Source organism: Echinops telfairi, unplaced genomic scaffold (assembly GCF_000313985.2).
Source record: "Echinops telfairi isolate 266 unplaced genomic scaffold, ASM31398v2 ScPeMD7_7410;HRSCAF=8448, whole genome shotgun sequence".
In the NCBI taxonomy this organism is placed as follows: Eukaryota; Metazoa; Chordata; class Mammalia; order Afrosoricida; family Tenrecidae; genus Echinops; species Echinops telfairi.
Window position 1 is genome coordinate 9,246,329 of NW_022111310.1, and position 23,962 is coordinate 9,270,290.

Consider the following 23,962-nt stretch of genomic DNA (forward strand, 5'->3'; position numbering starts at 1 on the left):
TCTTTGTTCATTTTTTGTGTGAAATGGGCCACTAGATAAAAAAGTGGACAATTCATGATTTCAGAAATATATTTCCTCATGCAAGAGAAACAGCCCCTCTCACCCCACTTTTTTTTCATCCACTGAGGTTTTTACGAGAGACTTTGGCACAGTGACATTTAGGTTGAGGGAGCAGAGAAGCTGGGAAGTAGTTGAAGGTAAATTTTGCTTCTTTGTAAGGAAAGGGTTTTTAGTCCGGAACCTTGAGCCAGTTACTAGGAAATGAGGTCAGAGGAATTTGGGGCTCAGGGTATTTGTTAGTATATTATCCCATAGTCTGATAGTCTATGGAACTCTTGCTGCTTTAAAGAAGAATCAACCAGAAGAAGACAAACTGCCATCTGTCATGTTGACTGACCATCCGAGAAGCAGCTTCTGAAACTCACAGTTCACTCCAGGAAGGGCAGCACCTGTTTTAATTGACCTCTGTCTCCGTGTGCGTGGGTTTCTTTGTTTTTGTCACCAACATGACATGTCATTATCTGCACTTTGTGTGGGGGCATGTGTGTCTGCATGTGCGTTCTACTGTCTTCCCATGGTGAATCCACAACGGTCCTGTGCTGTTTTTGAGCCACTGGGTGCATTGACATGCATTCGTTTTTGTCATGGAGTACACCATCACAGTTAGGGTGTCCTTGGTTTGGAGTGATGCTATTCAAGAGGCACAAGTAGCAAAATCAAAAGGCAAAAGTAGCCGGTTTCTTTTTCTACCCCAAATGGTGGTCATGAACTAGTCAATGGCAATGAATTGTTTCCTTGGGGAAAAGGAGCAATTGAAACTATTTCTCTGTGTTGTACAATGTGTTCAAGTAATACTGTGTGTGTTGTCTGCTTCTCTTCCCTGCAGTGCTGTCCATGATCTTGATGGTGATAATCAGGTACATATCAAGAGTCCTTGTGTGGATCCTAACAATTCTGGTCATACTGGGTTCACTTGGTAAGCTGTGTATTTCTTGGATTTTTAGTAATTAGAGTCAAATTTGTATTTCCTTTTAACACTCCATTTCCACTTTGATTATTTTAGTAACTTTCCTCTGATAAGGCTTGTGAGTTAGCTTTTTTTTTTAAACTGTGGAAAAAAACTGGTAAGTGGATTGCCATGGGGTTGCGTAGCTAATTGCGTAATCACTAAATCAAATAAAATGAGAAGACTTTTGGCATTTGGGTTAAAAACTTAGTAGAGCTATTTTTCAAAGGAGGTAACTACTTTTTCCATCCGGGTCAGTTCTGGGGAAGAAGAGTCCTAGAGAAAAGAAAATATTTGAGGTTCTGTTCTGCCTCCCTCTCTCTTTTTAATTCATTATTATCTTGGAGTTAATACATATATCATATCATTCCAGAGTTGTATAATTGCAATTGTATACTTACTACCACAATCAGTTTCCAAACGTTCTTTTTCTTCCTGGACTCCTTTTTACCCCACCACCTCGACTATACCTGCCAAACTGTCCCTGTAGGTTTATTAATCCTACACAAAAAACCATATAACACAGCCTCCTGAGAGTGATGCCCAATGACAAAATGCCTCTGAGATACACGCTAAGATGAGCAAAGAAACAAAAAGACAGAAAATGGTGAAACCAGATTAGGGCCAGCACGCATCAGAGCAGGGCATCAACTGACAAAGTTTTAACTGTTCAGATAAATCAAAGTCAAATTTATGCTTTTGATCTTCTATACTCATCTCTCCAGTGCACTCTGTGTAGTAACCACTTTCTTCCCATCCCTCACTTGTGGATAGAGGAAGTCACCCGGAGGCTTAGTTCCCACAAATGAATCTTGGGCTCCCACTGTCATCTATAGCCTTCTTGCAAACCAGATTCTCACAATTTAGGCTCTGATATTAATCCCTGATTCAATTTTGGATTATATTATTTGCAAACCTTTGGTGACTGATATTGGTATGCTTCTTCCATGTGGTCTCCCCTTTCTCAGTCCTTCTTTTAACTTGATTCTTCCTGTGGCCCCTTCCTGGCAACTGAGTGGAGCCTCACCTGGAATCTTAAGTTTTAAAGCCCAAGTCTCCATTCTCAGGTGCCATCGCTCCTCCTGGCTTAAAACTATTCCTTGAGCAATAAATGTGTACATGTTCGAAAACATTCGTGATTCTGTTTGCATTCTATTTCATTTTCTATTTGTAAAACCCTCTGATTTTGTGTGTATGTGTGTTTAAATTAATTTTTCTTCCCAATAATAAATGTGTGACACTCATAGAAAATAAAAATACAAAGTGTAAGATTAAAGCATTATTTTCACACGCTATTTGGTCCCTCTAGATAATTTTGTTTGTCTTAAAAGTTTCATAATTTCTTAGCCTCCATAGAGTATCCCCAGACACTCTTGTTGTATGCACAGCACTACTCTGAGTCTTGTTTCTTCCCGTGAAGGAAAGGCAGGCCTGGCCCTAACCTAGTAGATAATCTGGACCACAGCTCCTCTGCTACATTCCTGCTTGCTTTACTCTTGATGATTGTGTTTGTCTGTGTGGACTAGAGAAACAAATTCATAGACACCCATATGTATATAACAAAGAGCAATTGAATATTGAGAAAACGTCCCAGCCCAGTCCAGATCAAGTCCACAAGTCCGATACTAATCTTTAAAGTCCTCTTCAGACTCACAAAATACATGCAATGATGCTGAATGCAGGAGAATCACAGGCCAGTGGGTTGGAAGTTTTGTGGATCCAGTGGCGTTGTAAACATCTCAGCGTTGGCAGGGGTCTCTACATGGCTTCTCTGGCTCCAGAGGTCTAATTGCATCAGGGTAGGCCCATGTGGCTTCTCCAGCTCTAAGGGCCAAGTGTCTTGTCAGTAGAGCGTCTCTCAGGGAGTCCTCTCAGGGAGTCCGCAGAAAGAGAGAGAGAGAGAATCTCTCTCCTCCAAGGAGGAAATCCAGGAGTTAATAGAATTCTCAGGAAAACACAGAGGCCTCATTGGCTATTACCCAGTCGACAGACTAGACTTCAGTCTTAATCTTCTTTAAGTCCCAAGCTGATACCAGATTATGTAACTACCACAATGATTTTGGAAGCCGCAATGACCACGTCCTTTCCCTCATGCCAGCCTTGGACCCACGAGAGCATCTTAGGACTGCTCTTACCTCTTTCCTGAGAGAGTTTCCTGTCTGTCTGTCAATCCTTTGCTCACGTATAATCTACTGTGAAGTTCTGCTAACCCCTTTTGTATAAGCCTGAAGCCCTTTCCCAACCCAGCACCTTCTAGTTCCTCTTACCCAGTGGCATTTCATCCACGGGATAGGCCGTGCATTTTCTTGTTCCTCGTTTGATTGTTTTTCCTCATCACTATCTGAACTCTCTGAAGGTGGGGCTTTGTTTTGCTCACTGTGTGTCCCCAGCATGTAGAACGAGCAATAGGTGCTGTAATCACTGAACAGATTTGTTTCATGGATTGAATAAATGAATGAATGTGTCTAAATACAACTCTCTCATGGGAAAGTTGGATTGCTTTCCTCTGGACTCAGGTTCTGGGAATCTCTGCGCTCGGGCTCTGGATAAGAACAGTCACCCCGCATGCCCACTGCTATCAGAGATTTTCTGTCTTGCTCCTTCTTTGGTGGGAGCTGCTCTTTGGGTCTTCGTTTATTCACTGACTGTGCAGTCAGTTCTTTGACTCTGTAGGCATTGGGCACTGGGGGACTGTGATGCTTACAACGGATAAGCTCTCTGCCCTCCTTGAGGGCCATTGCTGATTTCTGTGAGCCACACTTGCTCCCAAAGGAGCCCTGATGGCGTAGGGGCTACGAGTTGGGCTAAAAACTGCAAAGCCAGCAGTTTCGAAACCACTAGCATCTCCAAAGGAGAACGACAGGGTTCTCTACTCTCATAAACAGTTACTAGCCTTGGAAACCCACAGGGGCACTTCTGCCCTGGCCTGGCGTGTCCCTATGAGTTGGTGTCTTCTCAGTGTCACTATGAGTTAGGATTGAGTTTGGTTGGTTGGTTGGTTGGTTGGGTTGGCTTTTTACTTGCGTTTAAAGCTGCCTCCGTTTAAACCAGTGCCATGGGCATCTTTCTAACCAATTCTCAGCCTTTGTTTCTCTTGGCCTTTCTCAGCATCAGGGGCCATAGTGAGTGAAGCCAAGGGAAGCTTACTGGAGACACTGAAGCATCTGCAAATACCTAACATGGAAGATAATTGCAGCGTAGCGGGAGCCCCACGTAGGCTGGCAGGAAGCTGTAGTCACAGCCCTCCCATCCTTGGCCCTTCTGAATGAACGATTGCACCACCAGTTCCATGAGGATGTGTGCGAAGGGTCCAGAAAGATTAAACGTGGATAGTAAACATTTTCTGTAATGTGTTCATTAATGGAAAAGGGGAAAAACTCTTTTCTCCCCCCAGGTGGCACAGGTGTCCTGTGGTGGTTATATGCGAAGCAAAGGAAATCTGCCAAAGAAACAGTAATTCCCGAGCAGCTCCAGATAGCTGAAGACAATCTTCGGGCCCTGCTCATCTATGCCATTTCAGCCACAGTGTTCACCGTAAGTGCCGGGTGGGTGTATCTTTTTCCATGTGGGGGGTTTTATTTGCAGGAGCTCATTGATGGAGTAGAAACTCGCCTCTCGCGTGTGTGGTCCTAAGATAAATAAAACAAAAATCTCTACCCCCCAGAGTGGGAAGCACTGAAAATCTTCATGCACCTTCTCCACTAGAGAAGTGCTGTTTGTTACAACACGTAGTTCTACTCTGTGTACCAGGAAACGATTCTCCAGAATTTTCCCCTAGAATAGTTACTTCCATGCTATTAAATTGCTAATAAAAGCATATATCTTAACTGTTTCAGGGTAATAGTATGTTTAAAAAAAATTCCCTTTGCTATAGAAGAATATGTTAAGAAATAGTCTGCTTTACAAAGGAGTACCCCAAAAAACTAGAAATTTTTTCCCCAAAGCTTTGTATTTAAATTTTTTTTTACAAAACAACCTTAACACTTTCAAAGTATTCTCCATTACACTTAATACATTTGTCAAACTGCTATTCCATTCTTGGAAACATTTTTCAAGCTCATCTCTGGATGGCTGACCATACCTCCCTCGTTTTTTGTTTTTTTTCACCTCTTCTGTATCGGCAAATCACTGCCCTTTCATGTCCCTCTTCATTTATGGAAACAAAAAGAAGTCGCATGGAGTGAGGTAAGGTGAGTAAGGTGCTTGGGGCAAGAGAGGCATGTTGTTTTTTGCCCCTAACTGGTACACTGAGATGGGTACATGAGGAGGTACATTGTCGTAGTGGCAAAACCAGTCCCCCCATTCTGCCACAAATCAGGCCTTTTTTGTCACACTGTTACGCAATCTTTTCAAAACCTCTACATGAAAGCTTGATTAACAGTCTGACCTGGTGGAATGACCTCCAAATGCACCATCCCACTCACATCAGCGGAGCTTTTTCTGATTTTGGGTGTTGGGCGGGGGAGGGTGTCTATGAGGTACCCCTTGTATATTCCATGTACTTGTTTGCTAATTGTTCGTTTTCCCATATCTTTCCTTGAAAGTTTGATTTTAATGATGCATGTTATTTCAAGAATGTAGGTTAGGGTCATTGTTTACCAACTGCACAGTAAAATTTCTCATTAACATGTGATTAAATAATCCATACTCCTATTTTGATTCTTCTTTTTTACCTGAGTTTGATTCTAGAAGCTGTTCTAAGCTTTGTATTGTACATTAGAAACAAATAATAAACCAGCTACCTAAGACTGTTGAGGCCAAACAATATTTGTTAGCTATCATTCTGCCAGTTTGTCTTAATCATTTTCTAAGTATAATTTACCTGTGCCAGCAGATGCTGGGTGAGGCAAAGCGGGAATTGGTCATGGGACCCACTCTTAGAAAACTTTTGGCTCACTGAGGGAGATGACATACATAGAAATCCCTCCAGTGCTTTGGTACTGATGGCCTGAGGTCCTCTCACTGTTTCTCAGAGTTATAGGCCTCCATCTCCGTATTGATTGTTGGTCACAAATGACCTTTTTTGGCTCTGAATGAAATAGTGAAAGCTAGAATTCTAGGAGATAGTGCTACATTGAAAAATCATTTTATGGGAAACAGAGGAAAGAACTAGGAGGCAAAGGACATTCAAGAGGTCTAAATTCAGGCTCTGTGAATGAAATAGTGAAAGCTAGAATTCTAGGAGATAGTGCTACATTGAAAATCATTTTATGGGAAACAGAGGAAAGAACTAAGAGGCAAAGGACATTCAAGAGGTCTAAATTCAGGCATGTACATATGTAAATACATTTATATATAACGATAACATTTATATATAACAATAGGGAAATAAATAAATCTATGTACATATATTTATAGGTTAAGTATTAAGGTAGCAGGCAGACATTGGGCCTCTACTCAAGTACTCCTTCAACGCAAGAACACTTTGTTCTAATAACCTGGCATTCCGTGATGCTCACCTTCTCCACACGATCACCAAAGACAAAATGGGTGCATAAGCAAATATGGTGAAGAAAGCTGATAGTGCCCAGCTATCAAAAGATAGAGCATCTGGGGTCTTAAAGGCTTGAAGATAAACAAGTGGCCTTCTAGCTGAGAAGCAACAAAGTTCACATGGAAGAAGCACACCAGCCTGTGTGATCATTGAGGTGTCAATGGGATCAATTATCAGGCATCAAAAACCCAGAACCAAAAATTATATCAATGGGAAGGGTCACAAGGAAGGGAGGAGCTAGTTAGCTAGCACTGATGAAACATACAACTGTCCTCTAGTTCTTTAATGCTTCCTTCCCCCAACTCTCATGACCCCAATTCTACCTTACAAATCCGGCTAGATCAGAGCATGTACACAGGTAGAGATAAGAGCTGGAAACAGAGGGAATCCAGGACAGATAAAGCCCTTGGGACCAATAATGAGAGTAGCGATACCAGGAGGGGATGGGGGAGGTAGGGGGAGAAAGGGGGAACTGATCAAAGTGATGTACATATAACCCCCTCCAAGTGGGGTGGACAACAGAAAAGTGGGTGAAGTGAGACATCGGTCAGTGTAGGACATAAAAAAATTTATAATAATCTATAAATTATCAAGGGTTCATGAGGGAGGGAGGGAGGGGAGGGAAAAAATGAGAACCTGATACCAAGGGCTCAAGTAGAAAGAAGATGTTTTGCAAATGATGATGGCAACATATGTACAAATGTGCTTGACACAATGGATGGATGGATGGATTGTGATAAGAGCTGTATGAGCCCTGAATAAAATGATTTAAAAAAAAAAGAAAAATCCTTCCATGTTTAATCTTAAAGAACATTGATAACATACAATTGACAGGATTTGCACTCTAAGGCAAATACAGGCTGATTAAGTATGGCTGAGATTTAGAGAGTGATATTCTACAGGCTTTCGAATGAAGATGTATATTCAAATTTTCCACATTATTCAGCTTCTGTTCTTACCACTTAACCTGTTTTTGCCTTTTTCTATTTTTACCACAACCTCGCGCTACTCATTCATTCTGTCTGTGCAGGTGATCTTGTTCCTGATCATGTTGGTTATGCGCAAACGAGTGGCCCTCACCATCGCCTTGTTCCATGTGGCCGGCAAAGTCTTCATCCACTTGCCACTGCTAGTCTTCCAGCCCTTTTGGACTTTCTTTGCTCTCGTCCTGTTTTGGGTCTACTGGATCATGACACTTCTGTTTCTCGGCACTACTGGTAAGAAGACATTACTTCATTCTCTTGGTGACAGTCCAGCTTTACATGAAGATATTTTAAAACATCAGGCAGGATACTGAAACTCTTCAGGTGTTTGTTGACCAAGGTGCAGTGACTCCAGATCTAGCTATGGTGTAATGTCTTTTCAGTAGCCAGTTCTCTACTCATGAGTTTTAGGTCAAGATAGCAATGAGGGTCTGACATCCTGTCCTATTTTTGAGATGGTCAGGGACCTGAAGTAAGTTTCTCTCCTGACGCCGACGTTGGAATGTTCTTAAAGCAGTTCGTGATTGTGTGCCGTGATGGAGTGGGCTTACCTTCATTCTCAACCAAGAATTGACTTGCTTTCTTCGGATTTTCTACTTTGGGAATTACTTGGATTGTTAGTCCAGCTAGAGTTCCATGCTTAAGTTTTAACCGGGCTCAGTGGCAAAAGATAGGCCAAAATCGAACTGTGAAGAGCAGCAGAAGGGTCATAAACGTCCATTTGCCTTTTCTGATTATTCAGCATGCATTCACCAACGGAATATAAGACTAGCTTCTGTATTTTGCTAATAAGCTGGATACAAACATTTTGGATAGCTCAGGAAAAAATAAATAGAGGACTTTGAAATGTATATAAAACAAGAATTCAAAATACGGGATATCCAAATAGAGCAACTTTTAATTTTTTTTTATGATTTCTATGAGAAAACCAAAATGCATTATTACACAGTGTTTAACTTCACAATGTTTTCAATTGATAGTTATTTTTGTCTCTTAACCAAAGAGATGTATATGATCAGGAGGTAGCACTAGGCATTTATTCTTAGAAATTAGATTAATTTCCCTTATTTAATAGTCATATTTATTGGTTTATGTGCATATTTGTTTCCTTCCTTGATATTTTGTAGGCAGTGCTGTTCAGAACGACAAAGGCTTTGTGGAGTTCAAGGTTTCCGGCCCCCTGCAGTACATGTGGTGGTACCATGCAGTGGGTCTCATTTGGATCAGTGAGTTCATTCTGGCTTGTCAGCAGATGACGGTCGCAGGAGCTGTAGTAACGTACTACTTTACAAGGTGAGAGTTTGGACTTGCCAGAAAATCGCAGATTCCTCTTTCTCTAAGTCCGCAGTTCTCAACCTGTGGGTCGCGGCCCCTTTGGGCTTCGAACGACCCTTTCACTGGGGTCCCCCGATTCATAACAGTAGCAAAATTGCAGTGATGAAGTAGCAACGAAAATAATCTCATGGTTGGGGGGTCACCATAACCTGAGGAGCTGTATGAAAGGGTCGCAGCATTAGGAAGGTGGAGAACCACTGTGAGTCTAAGTGATTGTGCATGGAGGTTGAAGGGAAGGGAGTGAGCCTGAGGTGAATGAGTTTCCTTTCATAGAAGTGATCATGACAAATCATTTCAGAAAAATGAGAGGTTATTCTTTTTAGTCTGTATGCTTTTCTGTATCTTTCTAAAAAAAAAAGATCAGAATAGCAGGTCACGATATAACAAAAGTATAATTAGCAGACAAATGAATCATACAGTAACACCTGCCTTATATGGTATTTTACTTTATATAAAAGTTCAACAAAACATCATATTTGGTGCTAAGTCTAGCTAGAAGAACCCTTTAAATTCGTGTTTTGGTTGTGCTCCAAAAGTTTTCACTGTCAATTGTGCTTTCAAAGCATAGCTTTGTTTTGTTTACCTTAAGATATTAGAGCAACCCCATGAAACGTCCATAAAGAAATGAGACATTAATGTACGTGGGCACTGTGGCATGTGTATTAGTTATCCATCGCGTGGCTATTTTGCTGTAAAGCTCGGATAGGCGAGCTACTGTTTCACTGTATTGAACTCCAAACCATTGTGATGTCGCCCACTTGGCGGAGACTTGGTTTTAATTCTCTTTTTGGTCATTTTAAAAATAGGGATAAAAGGAATCTGCCGTTTACCCCTATTTTGGCATCAGTGAATCGCCTTATCCGTTATCACCTTGGTACTGTGGCAAAGGGATCGTTCATTATCACCTTGGTCAAAATTCCACGGATGATCCTGATGTACATTCACAGTCAGCTCAAAGGAAAGGTAAGAGGAAGGAAGATGCTTGTCTCCGCTTCGCTGTGGGCACACCCCAGACCTTAGCTCTGTGTGTGCTGAACGCCCAATCATGTTAAGTCCAGAGTTGTAAATGTTTCATTCAAAGTCTTTACAAATTGGAATCCAGTCCTTCTCCCATGTTCCCCACTTGTTTATACCCTAAGTTCTGGCTAAAACCCCTAATCACTGCTCAGTAAAGGGTGGTCCTTTGCTTCCCCAGGGTGGCCTCACACGCATTCCTCCTTAGAACCTCTTCTCTATCCTTGACTGAGGCAATAGCATGCATTGCAATATTGTTTAGCTCAAATGATCTCTCTCTCTGGAACCCTTTCCTGATTCCTCCCAAAGAACCTTGTCTCTTTTTATTCTCTATGCTGAGAGCACATACTCTGAATTATGTTCTAATTCTAACCTTTTTTGTTTTTATGTTCAGTGTTCTCTTTCTCCTACTAGCTTGTAACCTCCTTGCTGTTCTCTTATTTGTAGAGGGTACCAATTGCATGTTGAATTGCCAGATTAAAAGTGATTCAGCCATTGCCATATTAGGAGAAAAAAGATGGCGAGCGGAGTCTTTAAAGTATAACTGGGCTTTCAAAAAACTTTTTTTTTTCATTTTTAATGTTTAATGACCTACATGATTGCTTGATTCTTTGTTTTTAAAATTATTCCCACTTTCTAGGAAAATGCTTGTGCTCGATGTATGCTGAAATCTTGCATTTGTTGCCTTTGGTGTCTTGAAAAGTGCCTAAATTATTTAAATCAGGTAAGATATTTTTCAAAATTATACCTCCCATTCACTTCCCAAGATTATTGTTTCTTCATCAATGGAAGGATAAGTGTTTGAAAGAATATCATGCTTTTCTTATAATGTTACACAGTGTACCTTGATCAAATTTTGTAAATTTCAATCAAATTTTTATTTTTTGAACATCTGGTCTTAGCAAGACTCACTTTTTTTAATCTTAATTTTAACTTGAATAAAAAATCATCAACGTTCATCTTTCAGGAAAGACAATTTATTCGTTACTCTTTGAATTCTCATCTTAGATTTTCCTAAGAATCTGTCTGCTCCAGTTATCATTCTTTAATCCTTTCAAATGTTTGAGACCTTCCGTTTCGTGAAAAGCTGTTATGACAGCCTGATGCCATTGGAGCTCTGTACCATTGTTCAAGTCCGGTGTACTCTCTAGGGGAGCGCGTCGTGTTGAATTGCTCAATTGAGACTAGCTCTGGTATTTGGACAATATGATCAAAGGAGACACTGTCTAAGGTTGAATGTTGGAGTTGATACTTACCAAGATAAGTTTTTTGGGCAGTGGGCGGGCCCTTTGCCTTTCTGTACCTGGACATGTAGGACCTGCAATTGAGCACTTTTCCAATCTTTACCTTCTTTTTACTACTTTCTCCATTCCCTGAAAACCAGTTCCAATCTATTGATGCCCAGACGGAATAAACCAATGATAACAATTGGCTTTCTACTAAACTAAGGAGTAGAGTTCCTCCTTTTGTGCCCTTCAACATAATCCAAGATTGATAGTTGTCCTGTAGCCGTGGTGTTGAACATGCCCGTGCTCGCTATGCTGGGTTTTCTGGTTAATACTGGAAAGTTACTATTATAGTGCATTAAGAAGATGGGACATCCCCTCACAGAAGGGTCACAAGGAGGGGATGAGTCAACCAGGGCACAGTATAGCATTGATGAAACACACAATATTCCTCTGGTTCCTTGAGGCTTCCTCACCCTCCACTATCTTGACCCCAGTCCTGCCTTTCACTGCAAGCTAGACCGGAGCATGTACACAGGTACAGATAATAGCTCACAACACATGGAATCCAGGTCAGATAACCCGCTCAGGAACAGAAATGGAAGTAAGCAATACAAGGAGGGTTGGGGGAAGGTGGGGAGAAGAGGGAGTAAGAAACCACCTTGGGGAAGGGAGATAGCGGAAGGTGTAAAATATGGAAATAATAATAATTTATAATTTTATCGAGGGGTCACAAGGGTGGGGGGAAACAGGAGCTAATACCAAGGGCGCAAATAGAAAGTAAATATCTAGAAAAGAATGATGGCAACGTATGTACAGATATGCTTGATACAATTGATGTATGGATTGTTATAAGAGTTGTAAGAGCCCCCAATGAAATGATCTTAAAAAAAAAAGAAGGTACACTTTTGTGAGCTCACAATGCTCTCTGTGGTTGTACAAGCATTTGGAATGGCATGTGAGAGTAAGTCAAAACGTATTGGCTACAAATTGTATAGAAACCTTTATTAAACAAAAATATCAAAATTCAAAGCTTTTGTTTCTCGGCATAGCCGTGTTCTAGGCCCCCACTGCTTTTGAAGGTGGTGTGTCCAGACTCTGACCCTTACTCCCCAAAAGTCTGTGCCCTTCAATTTACACCCTGTGCCCTTCAATTTGCACCCTGGGCATCTTCCAGGGGTTCAGAATAGGTCCTTGTTCAATGTTCTTGGAGTTTAGGGAACAAGAAGTTTGAAGGAGTGACGAGATCAGGGATATAGGGTAGATGGGGTAAAGTTTTCCAACAATTATCAGAGGACTACACTTGCTTCCCTCAACGGTGAGCAGGTGAATTGTCATTGTGGAAAAAATGTCTCAGCACAACTTTCCTGGCCTTTTTCTCACCAATGTAGTTAACAGTTTTCTTAGAACTTCTTGTTGCTAAGTCCCCTTGTCTCAAAAGACAAAATCTATCAAAATTACTTCCTTGAATAAATAATAATTTAAAAAATAGCTTCTGTAACCTACTGAGCTGACCTCTTTGCCTTGAATGTAACTGGCTCAGCAAATTCCTCCAGAATTCATGATTTTTGATCGGAGTTTTTGATTTTGGTTTTTTTCAAAGCACCCTAATGAGACGAGACAAGTGTTTTCCTGAAAGACCTTGTCTGCAGCCATCCCCTGAACTCAGACTTATTTTGATAAAGAGTTTGTTTGGAATACACCTGTCCATGCATGAAAATGAAGACTTAGCAGAAATACTTTTCACTTAGCCTTCTCCATAACTTCAGGAGTCCTGATAATGCTGTGGGTTAGATGGTGAGCTGCTCCCCACAGTTCAAAGCCACTAGCCTTTCCTCGGGAAAGAGATGAGGCTGTCTGCTTCCAAAAAGATGTACCATCCTGAAAACCCTGAGTCAAGCCGAACTCAGGGCCAGTGGGTTGGTGGGTATCCTAGCTCGTCCTGGGGGAGACTCAGCCGCTTTCTAGCCTCATTTCCTCCCACCGTCCCACAGTCACCTTTTCCCATTTCCTTTTTTTTCTTTCTTTCTTATTACAGACTTTTTTAAATTCAATTTTGTATGTTCCTTAACCAATTTCAATTTTTTAAAAACATTTTATTAGGGGCTCATACAACTGTTATCGCAATCCATACACACATCAATTGTGTAAAGCTTATTTGTACATCATTCTCAAAACATTTTCTCTCCACTTAAACCCCCGACATTAGGTCCTCATTTTTTTTCCCTCCCTCCCCGCTCCCCCCTCCCTCATGAGGCCTTGATAGTTTATAAATTGGTATTTTGTCATATCTTGCCCTGTCCGACGTCTCCCTTCACCCACTTTTCGGTTGTCTGTCCCCCAGGGAGGAGGTCACATACAGTTCCATGTAATCAGTTCCCTCTTTCCTACCCACTGTCCCTCTACCCTCCCTGTTTCGCCACTCACACCACTGGTCCTGTGGGCTCATCCGCCCTGGATTCCCTGTATTTTCAGTTCCTATCGGTACCAGTGTATATCCTCTGGTCTAGCCAGACTTGCAAGGTCGAATTCGAGTCATGATAGTGGGAGCGGGGAGGAAACATTTAGGAACTAGAGGAAAGTTGTATTTCTCATCGTTGTTACATCACACCCTGACTGGCTCATCTCCTCCCCGAGACCCCTCTGCAAGGGGATCTCCAGTGGCCTACTAATGGGCTTTGGATCTCCACTCCGCACTCCCCCCATCATTCACCGGTTCCTACTGAGACTTGATGGCTCTGCCGAATCTTACCTTCGCTAAGATAGCCTCATCAGCTTGGCTGCTTCCTCTGAGCATCCACAGCACCAGTTCATACTCTGCCAAAACAATAAGCAAACTATGTTGAGATGATCTATTTGTTTATATTTCTCTGAAGACCTTTAACTCCTTAAGAAGAGTCTTATAGCTTATTTTTTTGTTGATGCTCCAAAAGCTAGCAAAGAACCTTCCTGGTACAAAAGAGGTGGCCTTCAAATGTTTCTGACATGATTTGTTGTACATCAGTGAATATTTGGGTTCAGTAAGACTTGCAGCGTGCTACAAACTGTCAGAATCTCCAAAGGGAAGCGTGACATCCTACCAAAGACAACAAGCCACGTGACCTCAAGGTGGTCAATCATCCAGTGAAAACCCCAAGAGTTCTCAGCAACCACAACCTAGATATTCATCAGTGACTTGGTCCTGAGGTCTACATCCAAGTGCAAGTTGCTCTTCCTTGGATAGGTCGTGTTCACTTGGGACGTTCATTGTTTAGGAGATAAAGGCATGACATTTGATGATTTAGGGGATGCATTAAAATTCACTCAAAGTCATGAAAATGTGGAGCAGGTGGAAAGAGACCCCTTAGCCTTTGTTATCCTGAATCACTTAGCTTAGTAGCCCTTTTAGGAAGTACAAAGTGCTAGTATGTGGGAATTGGCCACTCTTGGTGCTTCGGGCCTGCTGTGCCCAGGAGGAATAGATTAATTTGAAATGAGGGCAACATATTGAAGATATTAGAAACCTCCTCTCATGAGAAGTTGAGCAACAGGTTTGGTTGCCAGTGGAATTTTAAAAATCCCCACCCTGTGAGACATCTCACAGCACGGCGGGTACCCATGTGTTTGAAGTATCGAAGGTGATGGAATCATGGTAGTAGTGAACAGACGACCTCCGGAGCCTTTTTACTACAATTCTGAGGGCCAGCAGGGGGCAAACGAGAGTATTCTTCTCACATCTGTGGCACATGCACCTATCAGTGCTGAGCCTCAGCTGTGCCAGAGAACAAGCCGCAGCTGGTACCAGGCTAGCAGCCTATCCCCAGACTGCTTTTGTGTCCGTTGTTCGTCATTGCTTCCCGAAAATGAAGTTCCCCTCTTCCAGGCACATGGGCTTCTGTGTTCGAGCACACACTTTTATAGCCTGCCTGGAGCAAGAGCAATGGATAATTGGTGGGATGTGCAGGGAGAAGTCCCATGACTCTGTGAATTCAACAATGTAACTTGTCGGCAATTTCAGCCAAACCGCCAAGCCCCAGTTTCCTTTCCCAGCAGATGGAGAACGGTATACTGATCTTCATAGACTGCTTAAGGATGAAGTACTCATTCCTTCTCCACTGCTTGATTTCTTTTTTGAAGCACATCTCTAAGTTTGCACATTATGCTAAGTGTATTGTGGCAAAAATAATCTAAAAGGTAATTCTAAAGATACATCGTTTCTCCCTGAACATAAATGTTATATAAAACAGTAAAGAAGGGTTTGGGAAACTAGGAAAGATGAAAAACATCTCCCATAATTTCACTGAGCTAAACCAACAGGAGCTAACACTGAAATACCTATTACTGGCTTTGACGGGGGATTACCTGGTTTTGGCTTGGGGCGGGCATGGGGGTTGTCATGTTTCATGATCTGTAAGTGTCCACTGTAAGCTGAGGATAATAATAAGGTCTGCCTTAGAGAGTAGGGAAGATGGACAGAGAGAATGTCTTCAGTGCTCTGAGCATGTATTTGGAGCACAGTAGATCCTTCGGGAATGGTAGCTTTTACTCGACAGTAATGCCCGCTGTTCGTTTCTTCTTAAGCTGTTTTGATGTGTCGCAGATTTGCTTTTGTCAGGCTGTTCGAGCTTGTCGTTTCTGGTTTCCTTCTTCGCTTTTATGATCGGCACGGTCTTCCTACCTCAGATCAACCAGTTTCTCTATTTCCCTGAAGTCCTTTAGAGGTTTCCTATCTTTAAAGCACGTAACATTTTTATTGGTTAGAATCTCTTCAGACAATCATGAATTAGTGAAGGATCCATCCTTTGCCTGTGGTGAGGTGCCAGCTTCATCATGGCCTAAACTCTTGGATCTCGAACTCGATTTTCAGGCTGCCCTTTCCAGCACCCTCCCCCCATCTGTGCTGATGCCAGGGCTGCAGCACTTCATGACGCTGGCTGTGTTTCTTTCTAGACCTCAATTGTTTTATTTTTGAGATGCATTTCTCTCGTTCTCATTTTTAAAAGATGTCTTATCTCCACCATCGGTTGACTTTTAGATGATGCTATAGAGTGCAGGAATGGCAATTAATTAAAATGGAAGCGAACATGCATGTAACACTGTGTGTCAGGCCCTGCGCAGGCAATGTCGCCTCACTAGAGTCCTATTTCTTCTACTCCTCTTCGCTCTCGCTCCCAAGATCAGCATGGCATTTCATGCCCAAAGCCTTGAGCAGGGCTACCGAACGCAGACACCTTCAGGGCCAGTTGCCGTGTTGTGACCGAGAAGCAGCAGGATCTAATGCCATGGGGGATGGGGCGGGCTGTGAGAAATTAGAGAGTTCGTGCTTCATCTAAAGAGGGCAGTCACTATTTAGCTCTGCTAGACTGTTGCCATGTGAGAATTTATAGTTTCTAGCTCTTCCAAAAAAATTTTTTTTAAGTCAGAAGATTTGGGGTTCTGCCCCAGGAGGGAAGCATATAAACAGATAACTCTGTACTCCAAGAACCATGAGAAGTGACAGCATAAGAGAAAGCCACCAGGGAGGAGGCTGCAGGTTGCAGATAAAACAGCACGGCAACCTGATGCCATTTATTAGAAGAGCACACGGCCCATCCGTACCTCTGCAGCTCTTAAAGCCTCTCCGAGTGGTGTTCGTGCAGTACAGACATTCACAGTGATGAGCTGAAGGCATCGAGGAAAGCTTCGCTTATAGTTCATGCACTATGACACAGAAGAAGCCCTCGAATGTTAGAAAGGATTGTGTGTGTTTTTCTAAGGATCAGCGTCTTTCAAGGACCAAAAGTAAACCAACTAGAAAGCTCTTTTTATTGTATCAGGGCTTTTGTTGTAGTTTTTTAATAGCTCCTATTTCCTTGTGCTCCGTCTCCATTGCAACCTCATCAAAGCCCTGGATTTAACTGTGGAATGTTTTCAAAAGCTATGCTTTGACTATGCTTGATTGACATCTTGACCAAGTACGCTTGTTTGTTGCTGAAAATGAGTGTGCTTCCTTTTGCCAGAATGCATACACAGCCACCGCGATCAACAGCACCAACTTCTGCACCTCTGCAAAGGATGCCTTTGTGATTCTGGTGGAGAACGCTCTAAGAGTAGCTGCCATCAATACAGTGGGGGATTTTATGCTATTCCTGGGCAAGGTAAGACCAAGCGCTCGTGTATTATCTGAGACAGACTGCAGCTTTACAAATATACTCGTACGTGTCTATCCTTTTATGTTCAAATGCCCGTCCCAGCCAGGAAGAGCCCTGGTAGCGAAATGGGTTAAGCATTGGGCTTCTATTTGCAAAGTCAGCAGTTCAAAGCAGACCTTTTGAGGGAGCAAGATGAACCTGTCTGCTCCCTTAAGGGTTTACAATCTTGGAAACGCACAAGAGTAATTCTACTCTGCCTAGGAGTCGGAATCCACTCAGCAACAATGGGTGGTATCCCAACCAGTACATTAAAGTGAACGATATATACTCACTGCCATTTAGTCAATCCTGGCTCCTAGTGACCGGAAAGGGCAGGGTAGACTGCCCCTTGGCATTTCCAAGATTGCTAATCTTGATGGAGATCGAAAGCCCTCTCTTTCCCCTGAGGCGAAAGGCCCACCAGGACAGCTAATATGTTGGGCTGTCAGGTAAGCACTGGACCGCGAACAGAAAGTGTGACGGTACACACCCACCAGCCACTGAGTAGAGGCAGACGGGGCTGTCTGCACCCACCCAGCTGGACAGCCTCCAAAGCCCTGTCAAGGGCCCTCGGAGTTAGAGTGGGCTGGGTGGCAGTGTGTTGCCGCCACTGTTCTGGGCGCTTGATGTGCTGTGTTCATTGAGGCCTCACAACAAACTTCTGAATTCTACCATTGCCCTCCTTTTACAAATAGGGAAACTAAGGCATAGAGGTGAAATAATTTGCCCAAGATAAGGTACCCACTTTTTCATGTTTCTCCTTAGTTTTGAGCTGTCGGGATTTAGGCAACAGTCCAGCTAGGAGTTACGGTTACTGTGTTTGGAGCTAGACTGCCTGGGTTTAAATCCTGGCTTTCCTACTTGCTAACTGAGGCTGGGGCAGGCTGCATAGCTAGCCTGTGCCACAGTTAGCTCCCTGATAAAACTGGAGGAATAATAGTCCCAATGCTTCAGAATTGTGAGGATTAGATAGATGGGTTGCTATTATGAGTGTGGGGTGCCTGGGACAGTGTCAGGCATTTTGTAAATGCTTGCTAAATGTCAGCTGTTGTTATTCTTGTGATTGTACAGAGCTGTGTATAAACCCCCTTAAAATGTAGCTGTTTGGAAGTAAAAGTAACACCTTCCTCGAAGGGACTCAGAACAAGAGTTTTAGCCTATAGCAACAAAGTCTATAATGAACACCTCCAAGCAGAGACGTCTCTGTCTATTGAGAATATGGATGATTTTAGCTCCCCCATCCTTTCTTTAATGAATAGTAAATAACATGGTAATTGAATTGCATTGTAGCTGTATTTAAAATAATAAAATATTCAAGAAAATTCAATTCAGGAAAGAAAAACTTATAATTTATAGTCTTATATCTCTTATTATGTATATGTATTGCAACCTACTTATCCCCTCCCGCCTCTCCCACCACATAGAGGGGGACGTGCGCAGCAACACTCCATTATTAAATGGAAGTGGTATATATGAGATCGGGCCAAAGCAGGACCTGAAGGGACAAGTAAGCTGCATGAAGAAGTGGCCCAAATGCCCACAGTCTCCACTCCTGTCACATTACCTTCTTTCTCCCAGTCCAATTTCTCCTTGTTAATCAGGATCAATCATACCACTCAGTACAGTGCCACCCTTCCTGGCCTGTTGATCCAAAGGCATGAGAAGCCCAAAGTGACCAGGGGGCATTCTCAGCTGCCGGTTCAGTAGGATCCGTGCTGTTTCCAAGTGGGAGAGTTCCTTCCTTTGGGACCAGGACCTCCAGGCCTGAGGAACACAGGGTTGTTGGGACAGGAAGCAAAAATGCTGCAAGTGGATCACTAGGAGTAATAGTGAGTGGTGCCACTGCAGCTTCCACCCCTTGGTTCCTGGACCCATGAATTCTGACTATTGGAGACACAGCATCACTATAGTCTTATATCTCTTATTATTTATATGTATTACAATCTAGTTATCCCCTACCACCTCTCCCCCCACATAGGCTTATATTTCTACAGTCATCTCATAGCCCCTAATACCTATGAAATCCAGAAATCCAACCCCACTGCCATTGAGTTGATTCCAACTCATAGTGACCTTATAGGAAAGAGTGGGATGCCCTTATGGGTTTCTGAGACTATAAATCTTTACAGGATCAGACAGCCTCACCTGCCAAGTAACTAATGGTTTCAAACTGCTGACCTTTTGATTAGCAGCCCAACACGTAACCCAGCACACCACCAGGGCAGATCAGTTCAAATGTGGTGAGATGAGGCTTCGCAGAGTGGATTAGATCATATACATATTCCTATTGCTATGGTAATCTTCATAAGTAGCTATTATTGTGATGGTTTATTAAATGCTCTACTTACTACATTCTCTTTCCTACCAAACACTGAGATGGTTCTAACCACTGTGCTTTTTAAATGTTTTTGAAAAGAAAAAGGAGGCTTGAAAACTCTGAGTGACTTGAGGTACAAAGGTTCTCACACAACCTCACCCTAAAATAATTAAGAATAAAACTCTAAATATATTTCCAAACTATGTAGTTGACCTTATATATTGCCATGGTTGCATTTATTTCTGTCATCTTTTTAAGTGCTAGAAATGTCTTTATAGTAAGGATTGAATACGTTAATCTACACAAAAGGTTGAGAGCTGTGTTTGGCACCATGTTAGCATTGATATACTGTATGGCTGATACAAAAAAGGTCTCGGAGTTTTTATTTTGTTTACATATTTTTAATTCACTCCTACTGCTAAGAAAAGGAGAAAGACGGAGCTTTCTACTCTAGGAAGCAGACACAATCTTGGAAATTGACAGGGCAGGTCTACTCTGTCCTATGGGGTCGCTGTGAGTCGGCACCAACTCAACAGCAGTGAGTGAACTGAGACGCCCAGGCGGCAGGTGTTCAACCACTCAGCTGCTAACTGACCTGTCAGTGCCGGGAACCTTCCAGCCGCTCCACAGTCGGACCCTTGGAGATCCTAGGGGGCTGGGCTACGAAGAAAGGTTTGGAGCAACATAAAATAAAAGCAAAGATAAACAGAGCCATTGAAGAAAGAGCTGTTGGTTCATGCATCAACTTGGAATGTGCCGAAGGAAAAAGCCCAGCCCCGGAAGAAGATTATATACTTTATGATTTCGTATATATAAGATTCTTGAAATGACAAAATTTTGGAAATTGATTCATGATTGAATGGAAGTGGGAGAGTGAGGCTGAGGGTAAGAGGGCAACAGGAGACCCTTGTGGTAGTGAAAGTGTTTCGTGTCTTGACTAGTACAGTATCATCATCATCTATATAAAATCTGTACATCTAAAATCACTATAGAACTATAGTGTAATCAGGATATTGGCCTATATTGTCCTATCATTTTACAAGATGTTATCATTGGGACAAGCTCCATTAAAGGTACATGAGATCTCTCTGTATTTGTACAGCTGCATACACATTTACAGTATTTTAAAATCCAATTTTTAAAAAGGGGTGTGGGGAGGGAACACCTTCCATTTAAAAAGAAAAATTAACCTTGGGCCCCTTTCTATGGAGATGTTTTTCGCTGTTCATTGAGATTTGGAAGGTGCCTCGATTGTCTTCCTTTCTGTTACCGCTGGCAATAGTGTCCTCAAATATAATAAAGGAGCATTATAAACAATGTTCACAATTTTCAAGCTAATAAAAATTAGCTGTATATAAAGAGCCATGCTAAACAAACCCCCAGAATCTTGGGTTTCTTTGCTTCTCTGTGAAATTATTTTACTGCTGTTTGATAGTTTTTCTCCCCTGGATAAAATGTTCTGATTGACAGTTTCCCTGGCTTTAGTTAATGAAGTGAACCATGAATTCTTTTAGCGTTATTTGATTGCTCTGGCGTGCCAGTGCATGGTTCCAGCTCATCGTGGCTCACGTGGCAGTCACACGGCCCACCCCGCAGGGTTTTCTTGGTCTCTCCTGCCGAGAGCTGGGTGGGGTTTCAGCCACCAGCCCTTTCAGGTAGCAGCCAAATGCATCCCCACTGCATCGCCAGCACTCGTTATCAACCCGTTAGAGCATGAGGAAGGACCTCACAAGTGCAGGGTTCATGGTTGCAACAACAACAAATTAGAAAAGAAGCGAAGGTGATCAGTTAATGCATGACATTCGTCTGGAATTCTTATTTTAATCATTATGGGGAAGTAGGTGTCATTATGTCTTTTCTAAAGATGAGCAAATTGCTCAGAAAGGTTAAAAGAACTTGTTTAGAGTCAAAAGACTTTAACCTGTGGTTCAAAGGTACATCATGTTGACTCCCAAATAGCATAGCATTTAGATTAGTGGTGTCCTAACTTTTAAAAATCATTCATCCAATTAAGGGGGGGAAATTTAGCAGCGTTCTCCAATATCTTTATTTATTAACTATTTATGTATTTATTACCTGTGTTTTACTAATATGCATTATAAAGCATACTAAAGAAAGATGTGTAGAAATAGAATCTCAAGTTGTCCCCTCGGACACTCCTTAGGACATGTGTGCCCTATCATGGAGACTGCTGACCAAGGTGCTGATTTCTTGAAATGTGGACGTGAACACAATCGCTTGGGGGACTTTGAAAGTGCACATGACTAGACTTCATCCCACATCTGTTTCCATTCTCCCACCAGACGCTCCACAGCAGAAAGCGCCGGCCTTCTCCTCCTGTTAAGAAATAGGGTCTCAGAACCCCACAGGGCAGTTACCCTGTCCTACAGGGTTGCCACACGTTTGAAATGACTTGATGGCAGGGAGGTGTTTGTTTGTTTGTTTGTTTTCCATTTGGGAGCAAAAATTACTCACAAACTTTCCAAGTGATTCCTAGTCTCACTAGAGTTTGAGAAACTCAGTGTATCTTCTCTTAAATACAAGGGGATACCCCAAACCAACCAACAAACAAACATGAAAGGCTCCACTGGGCAGAGCTTTCGTAGTCCGCATTTTCCCCGCTAGGTGAGGCTCTAGCAACTTGCTGTGATTTCATGAACCCGTTGGCATCGCCTGGGAAGGTTCTCTCTGGTCACAGTGAATTTTTTCATAAAAGTAGTTTTGCGCGAACCTCAATTTTTGTGATGGCCAATTTAAGAGAACAGTGTGCTGCTGTGAAATTTTGTTGTCTGCTCGGGGAAAAAATGCCGCAGAAACTGTTGTGATGTTAAACACAGTTTCCAAGGACAGAGTTATGGGAAAAACTCAAGTGTACAAGTGGTTTTCTCGTTTCAAAAAAGGTGAAATGTCGATTGATGACAAACCTCGTTCTAGACTTCCATCAGCTTCCCAAATGGACGAAAATGTTGACTGGTAGTGCATTTGGATTTTGTTCCATCAGGTCACCCTGTTAATCAAGCTTTCTATTTAGAGGTTCTGAAAAGATTGCGTAACAGTGTGCAACAACAAAAATAAATAAAGTGTAGCAGACGGGGGACTGGTTTTCCCACCACGGCAATGCGCCTGCTCACACAGCCATCTCACTGTGCCACTTTTTGGCAAAAAAACCCAGCATGCCTCTCTTCCCTATGCACCGTACTCATCTGATCTTGCTCTGTGCGACATCTTTTTGTTTCCTCAAATGAAGAGGGACATGAAAGGAGATGAAGAAAAAAAATGAGGGAGGTGCTGTCAGCCATCCAAACTGATGAGTTTGAAAAATGTTTCTAAGAATGGAATCACAGATTTGACAAATGTATTAAGTGTAATGGAGAGTACTTTGAAAGTGATAAGGCTGTTTCGGAAAAAATTTACATAGCTTTGAAAAAAATTCCATTGGGGGGGTGCCCCCTCGTTAAGTAAATGTGCAACAGCTTTCCATTGTACTTGAAAGTAATTATTACATTTCTTGGACTTTTTTGGTTCACACCACCAGTTCTTGCAGTTGTTTCTCACATAATACAAATTTCAGCCTTCCCCGGCAGCATCTTTTTATCTCAATGTCTAGTTTGTGTAAACATCTAGTGTGAGCCACTAGATGTTTGCATAATTGACTCTGGTATTCACAGCGTGGTTTGAAGTTCAGTCGAGTGAGCGTAAAGAACCTCCATCCTGCAGACCCTGAAGAAAAGTTAAGAAATAAGCTTGTTTAAAAGCTGAAACCACCGTCATCAAAGAAAATGGGTGCAATTGGTCATCTGTGGACAGCATCCCACAAAAGAAGTTACTGGAAGAGAAGATTCTTAAGTGTTGCTACAAAAATAAACTGATCTTTCCAAGCTTGAGAAGACCTTGATTTGCCCCTAAAAGCATCTAAGAAAACATTTAATACACAACATAAATATAGTTCCCAGTTTAGCATCTAATCCTTATACGGAGTGAAGGCTGTCATCGTGCTGCTAAACAGCGGGAAAAGGAAAGAATTTGATCTCTCTGTCCGTAGCGCCTGCACCAGACAAGGCGAGCATTCTAGAAGACTCCTCTGTCACACCAGGCTTTGCTGGGCGTTCCCCCGGAAGAACACGGGCTGGTTGGAATCTTAAGACCGTTTCTAAAGTGACATCTGCTACTCATTTGCTCTGTGGCCTTGAGCAAGTTTACTGGCATCTTCAAGAGTTTTCCTGGTTTATAGAATGGAGACAACAGTGTTTGCCACACACCCTTCAGAGGGATATTGAAAGGCGGAAATGAAATGTATGGGCAAAAACTAACCAAAATTTCACATATTGTCTGTGAGATGATCAAGCATCCACGTAAGCAGTTCTGGAAAATAAGCAAATCGCTTTCTCTTTTTATTATTTTTAAATTTTTATTATAATATGGATGAAAATTCACCAAG

At 42.2% G+C, this 23,962-nt stretch overlaps 1 protein-coding gene across 1 annotated transcript in view; it reads left to right on the forward strand.

Annotated features, from left to right (window-relative positions):
- The window catches only part of SLC44A1 (solute carrier family 44 member 1), a 186,887-nt gene that overhangs the window by 152,878 nt on the left and 10,047 nt on the right, over nucleotides 1-23,962 (forward strand). Inside the window, exons 7-13 of the mRNA XM_045296533.1 lie at nucleotides 887-976; nucleotides 4,401-4,540; nucleotides 7,531-7,717; nucleotides 8,611-8,776; nucleotides 9,625-9,781; nucleotides 10,473-10,556; nucleotides 17,037-17,174. Coding sequence (XP_045152468.1) covers nucleotides 887-976; nucleotides 4,401-4,540; nucleotides 7,531-7,717; nucleotides 8,611-8,776; nucleotides 9,625-9,781; nucleotides 10,473-10,556; nucleotides 17,037-17,174 — 962 coding nt within the window. The remainder of the gene's footprint in view (nucleotides 1-886; nucleotides 977-4,400; nucleotides 4,541-7,530; nucleotides 7,718-8,610; nucleotides 8,777-9,624; nucleotides 9,782-10,472; nucleotides 10,557-17,036; nucleotides 17,175-23,962) is intronic.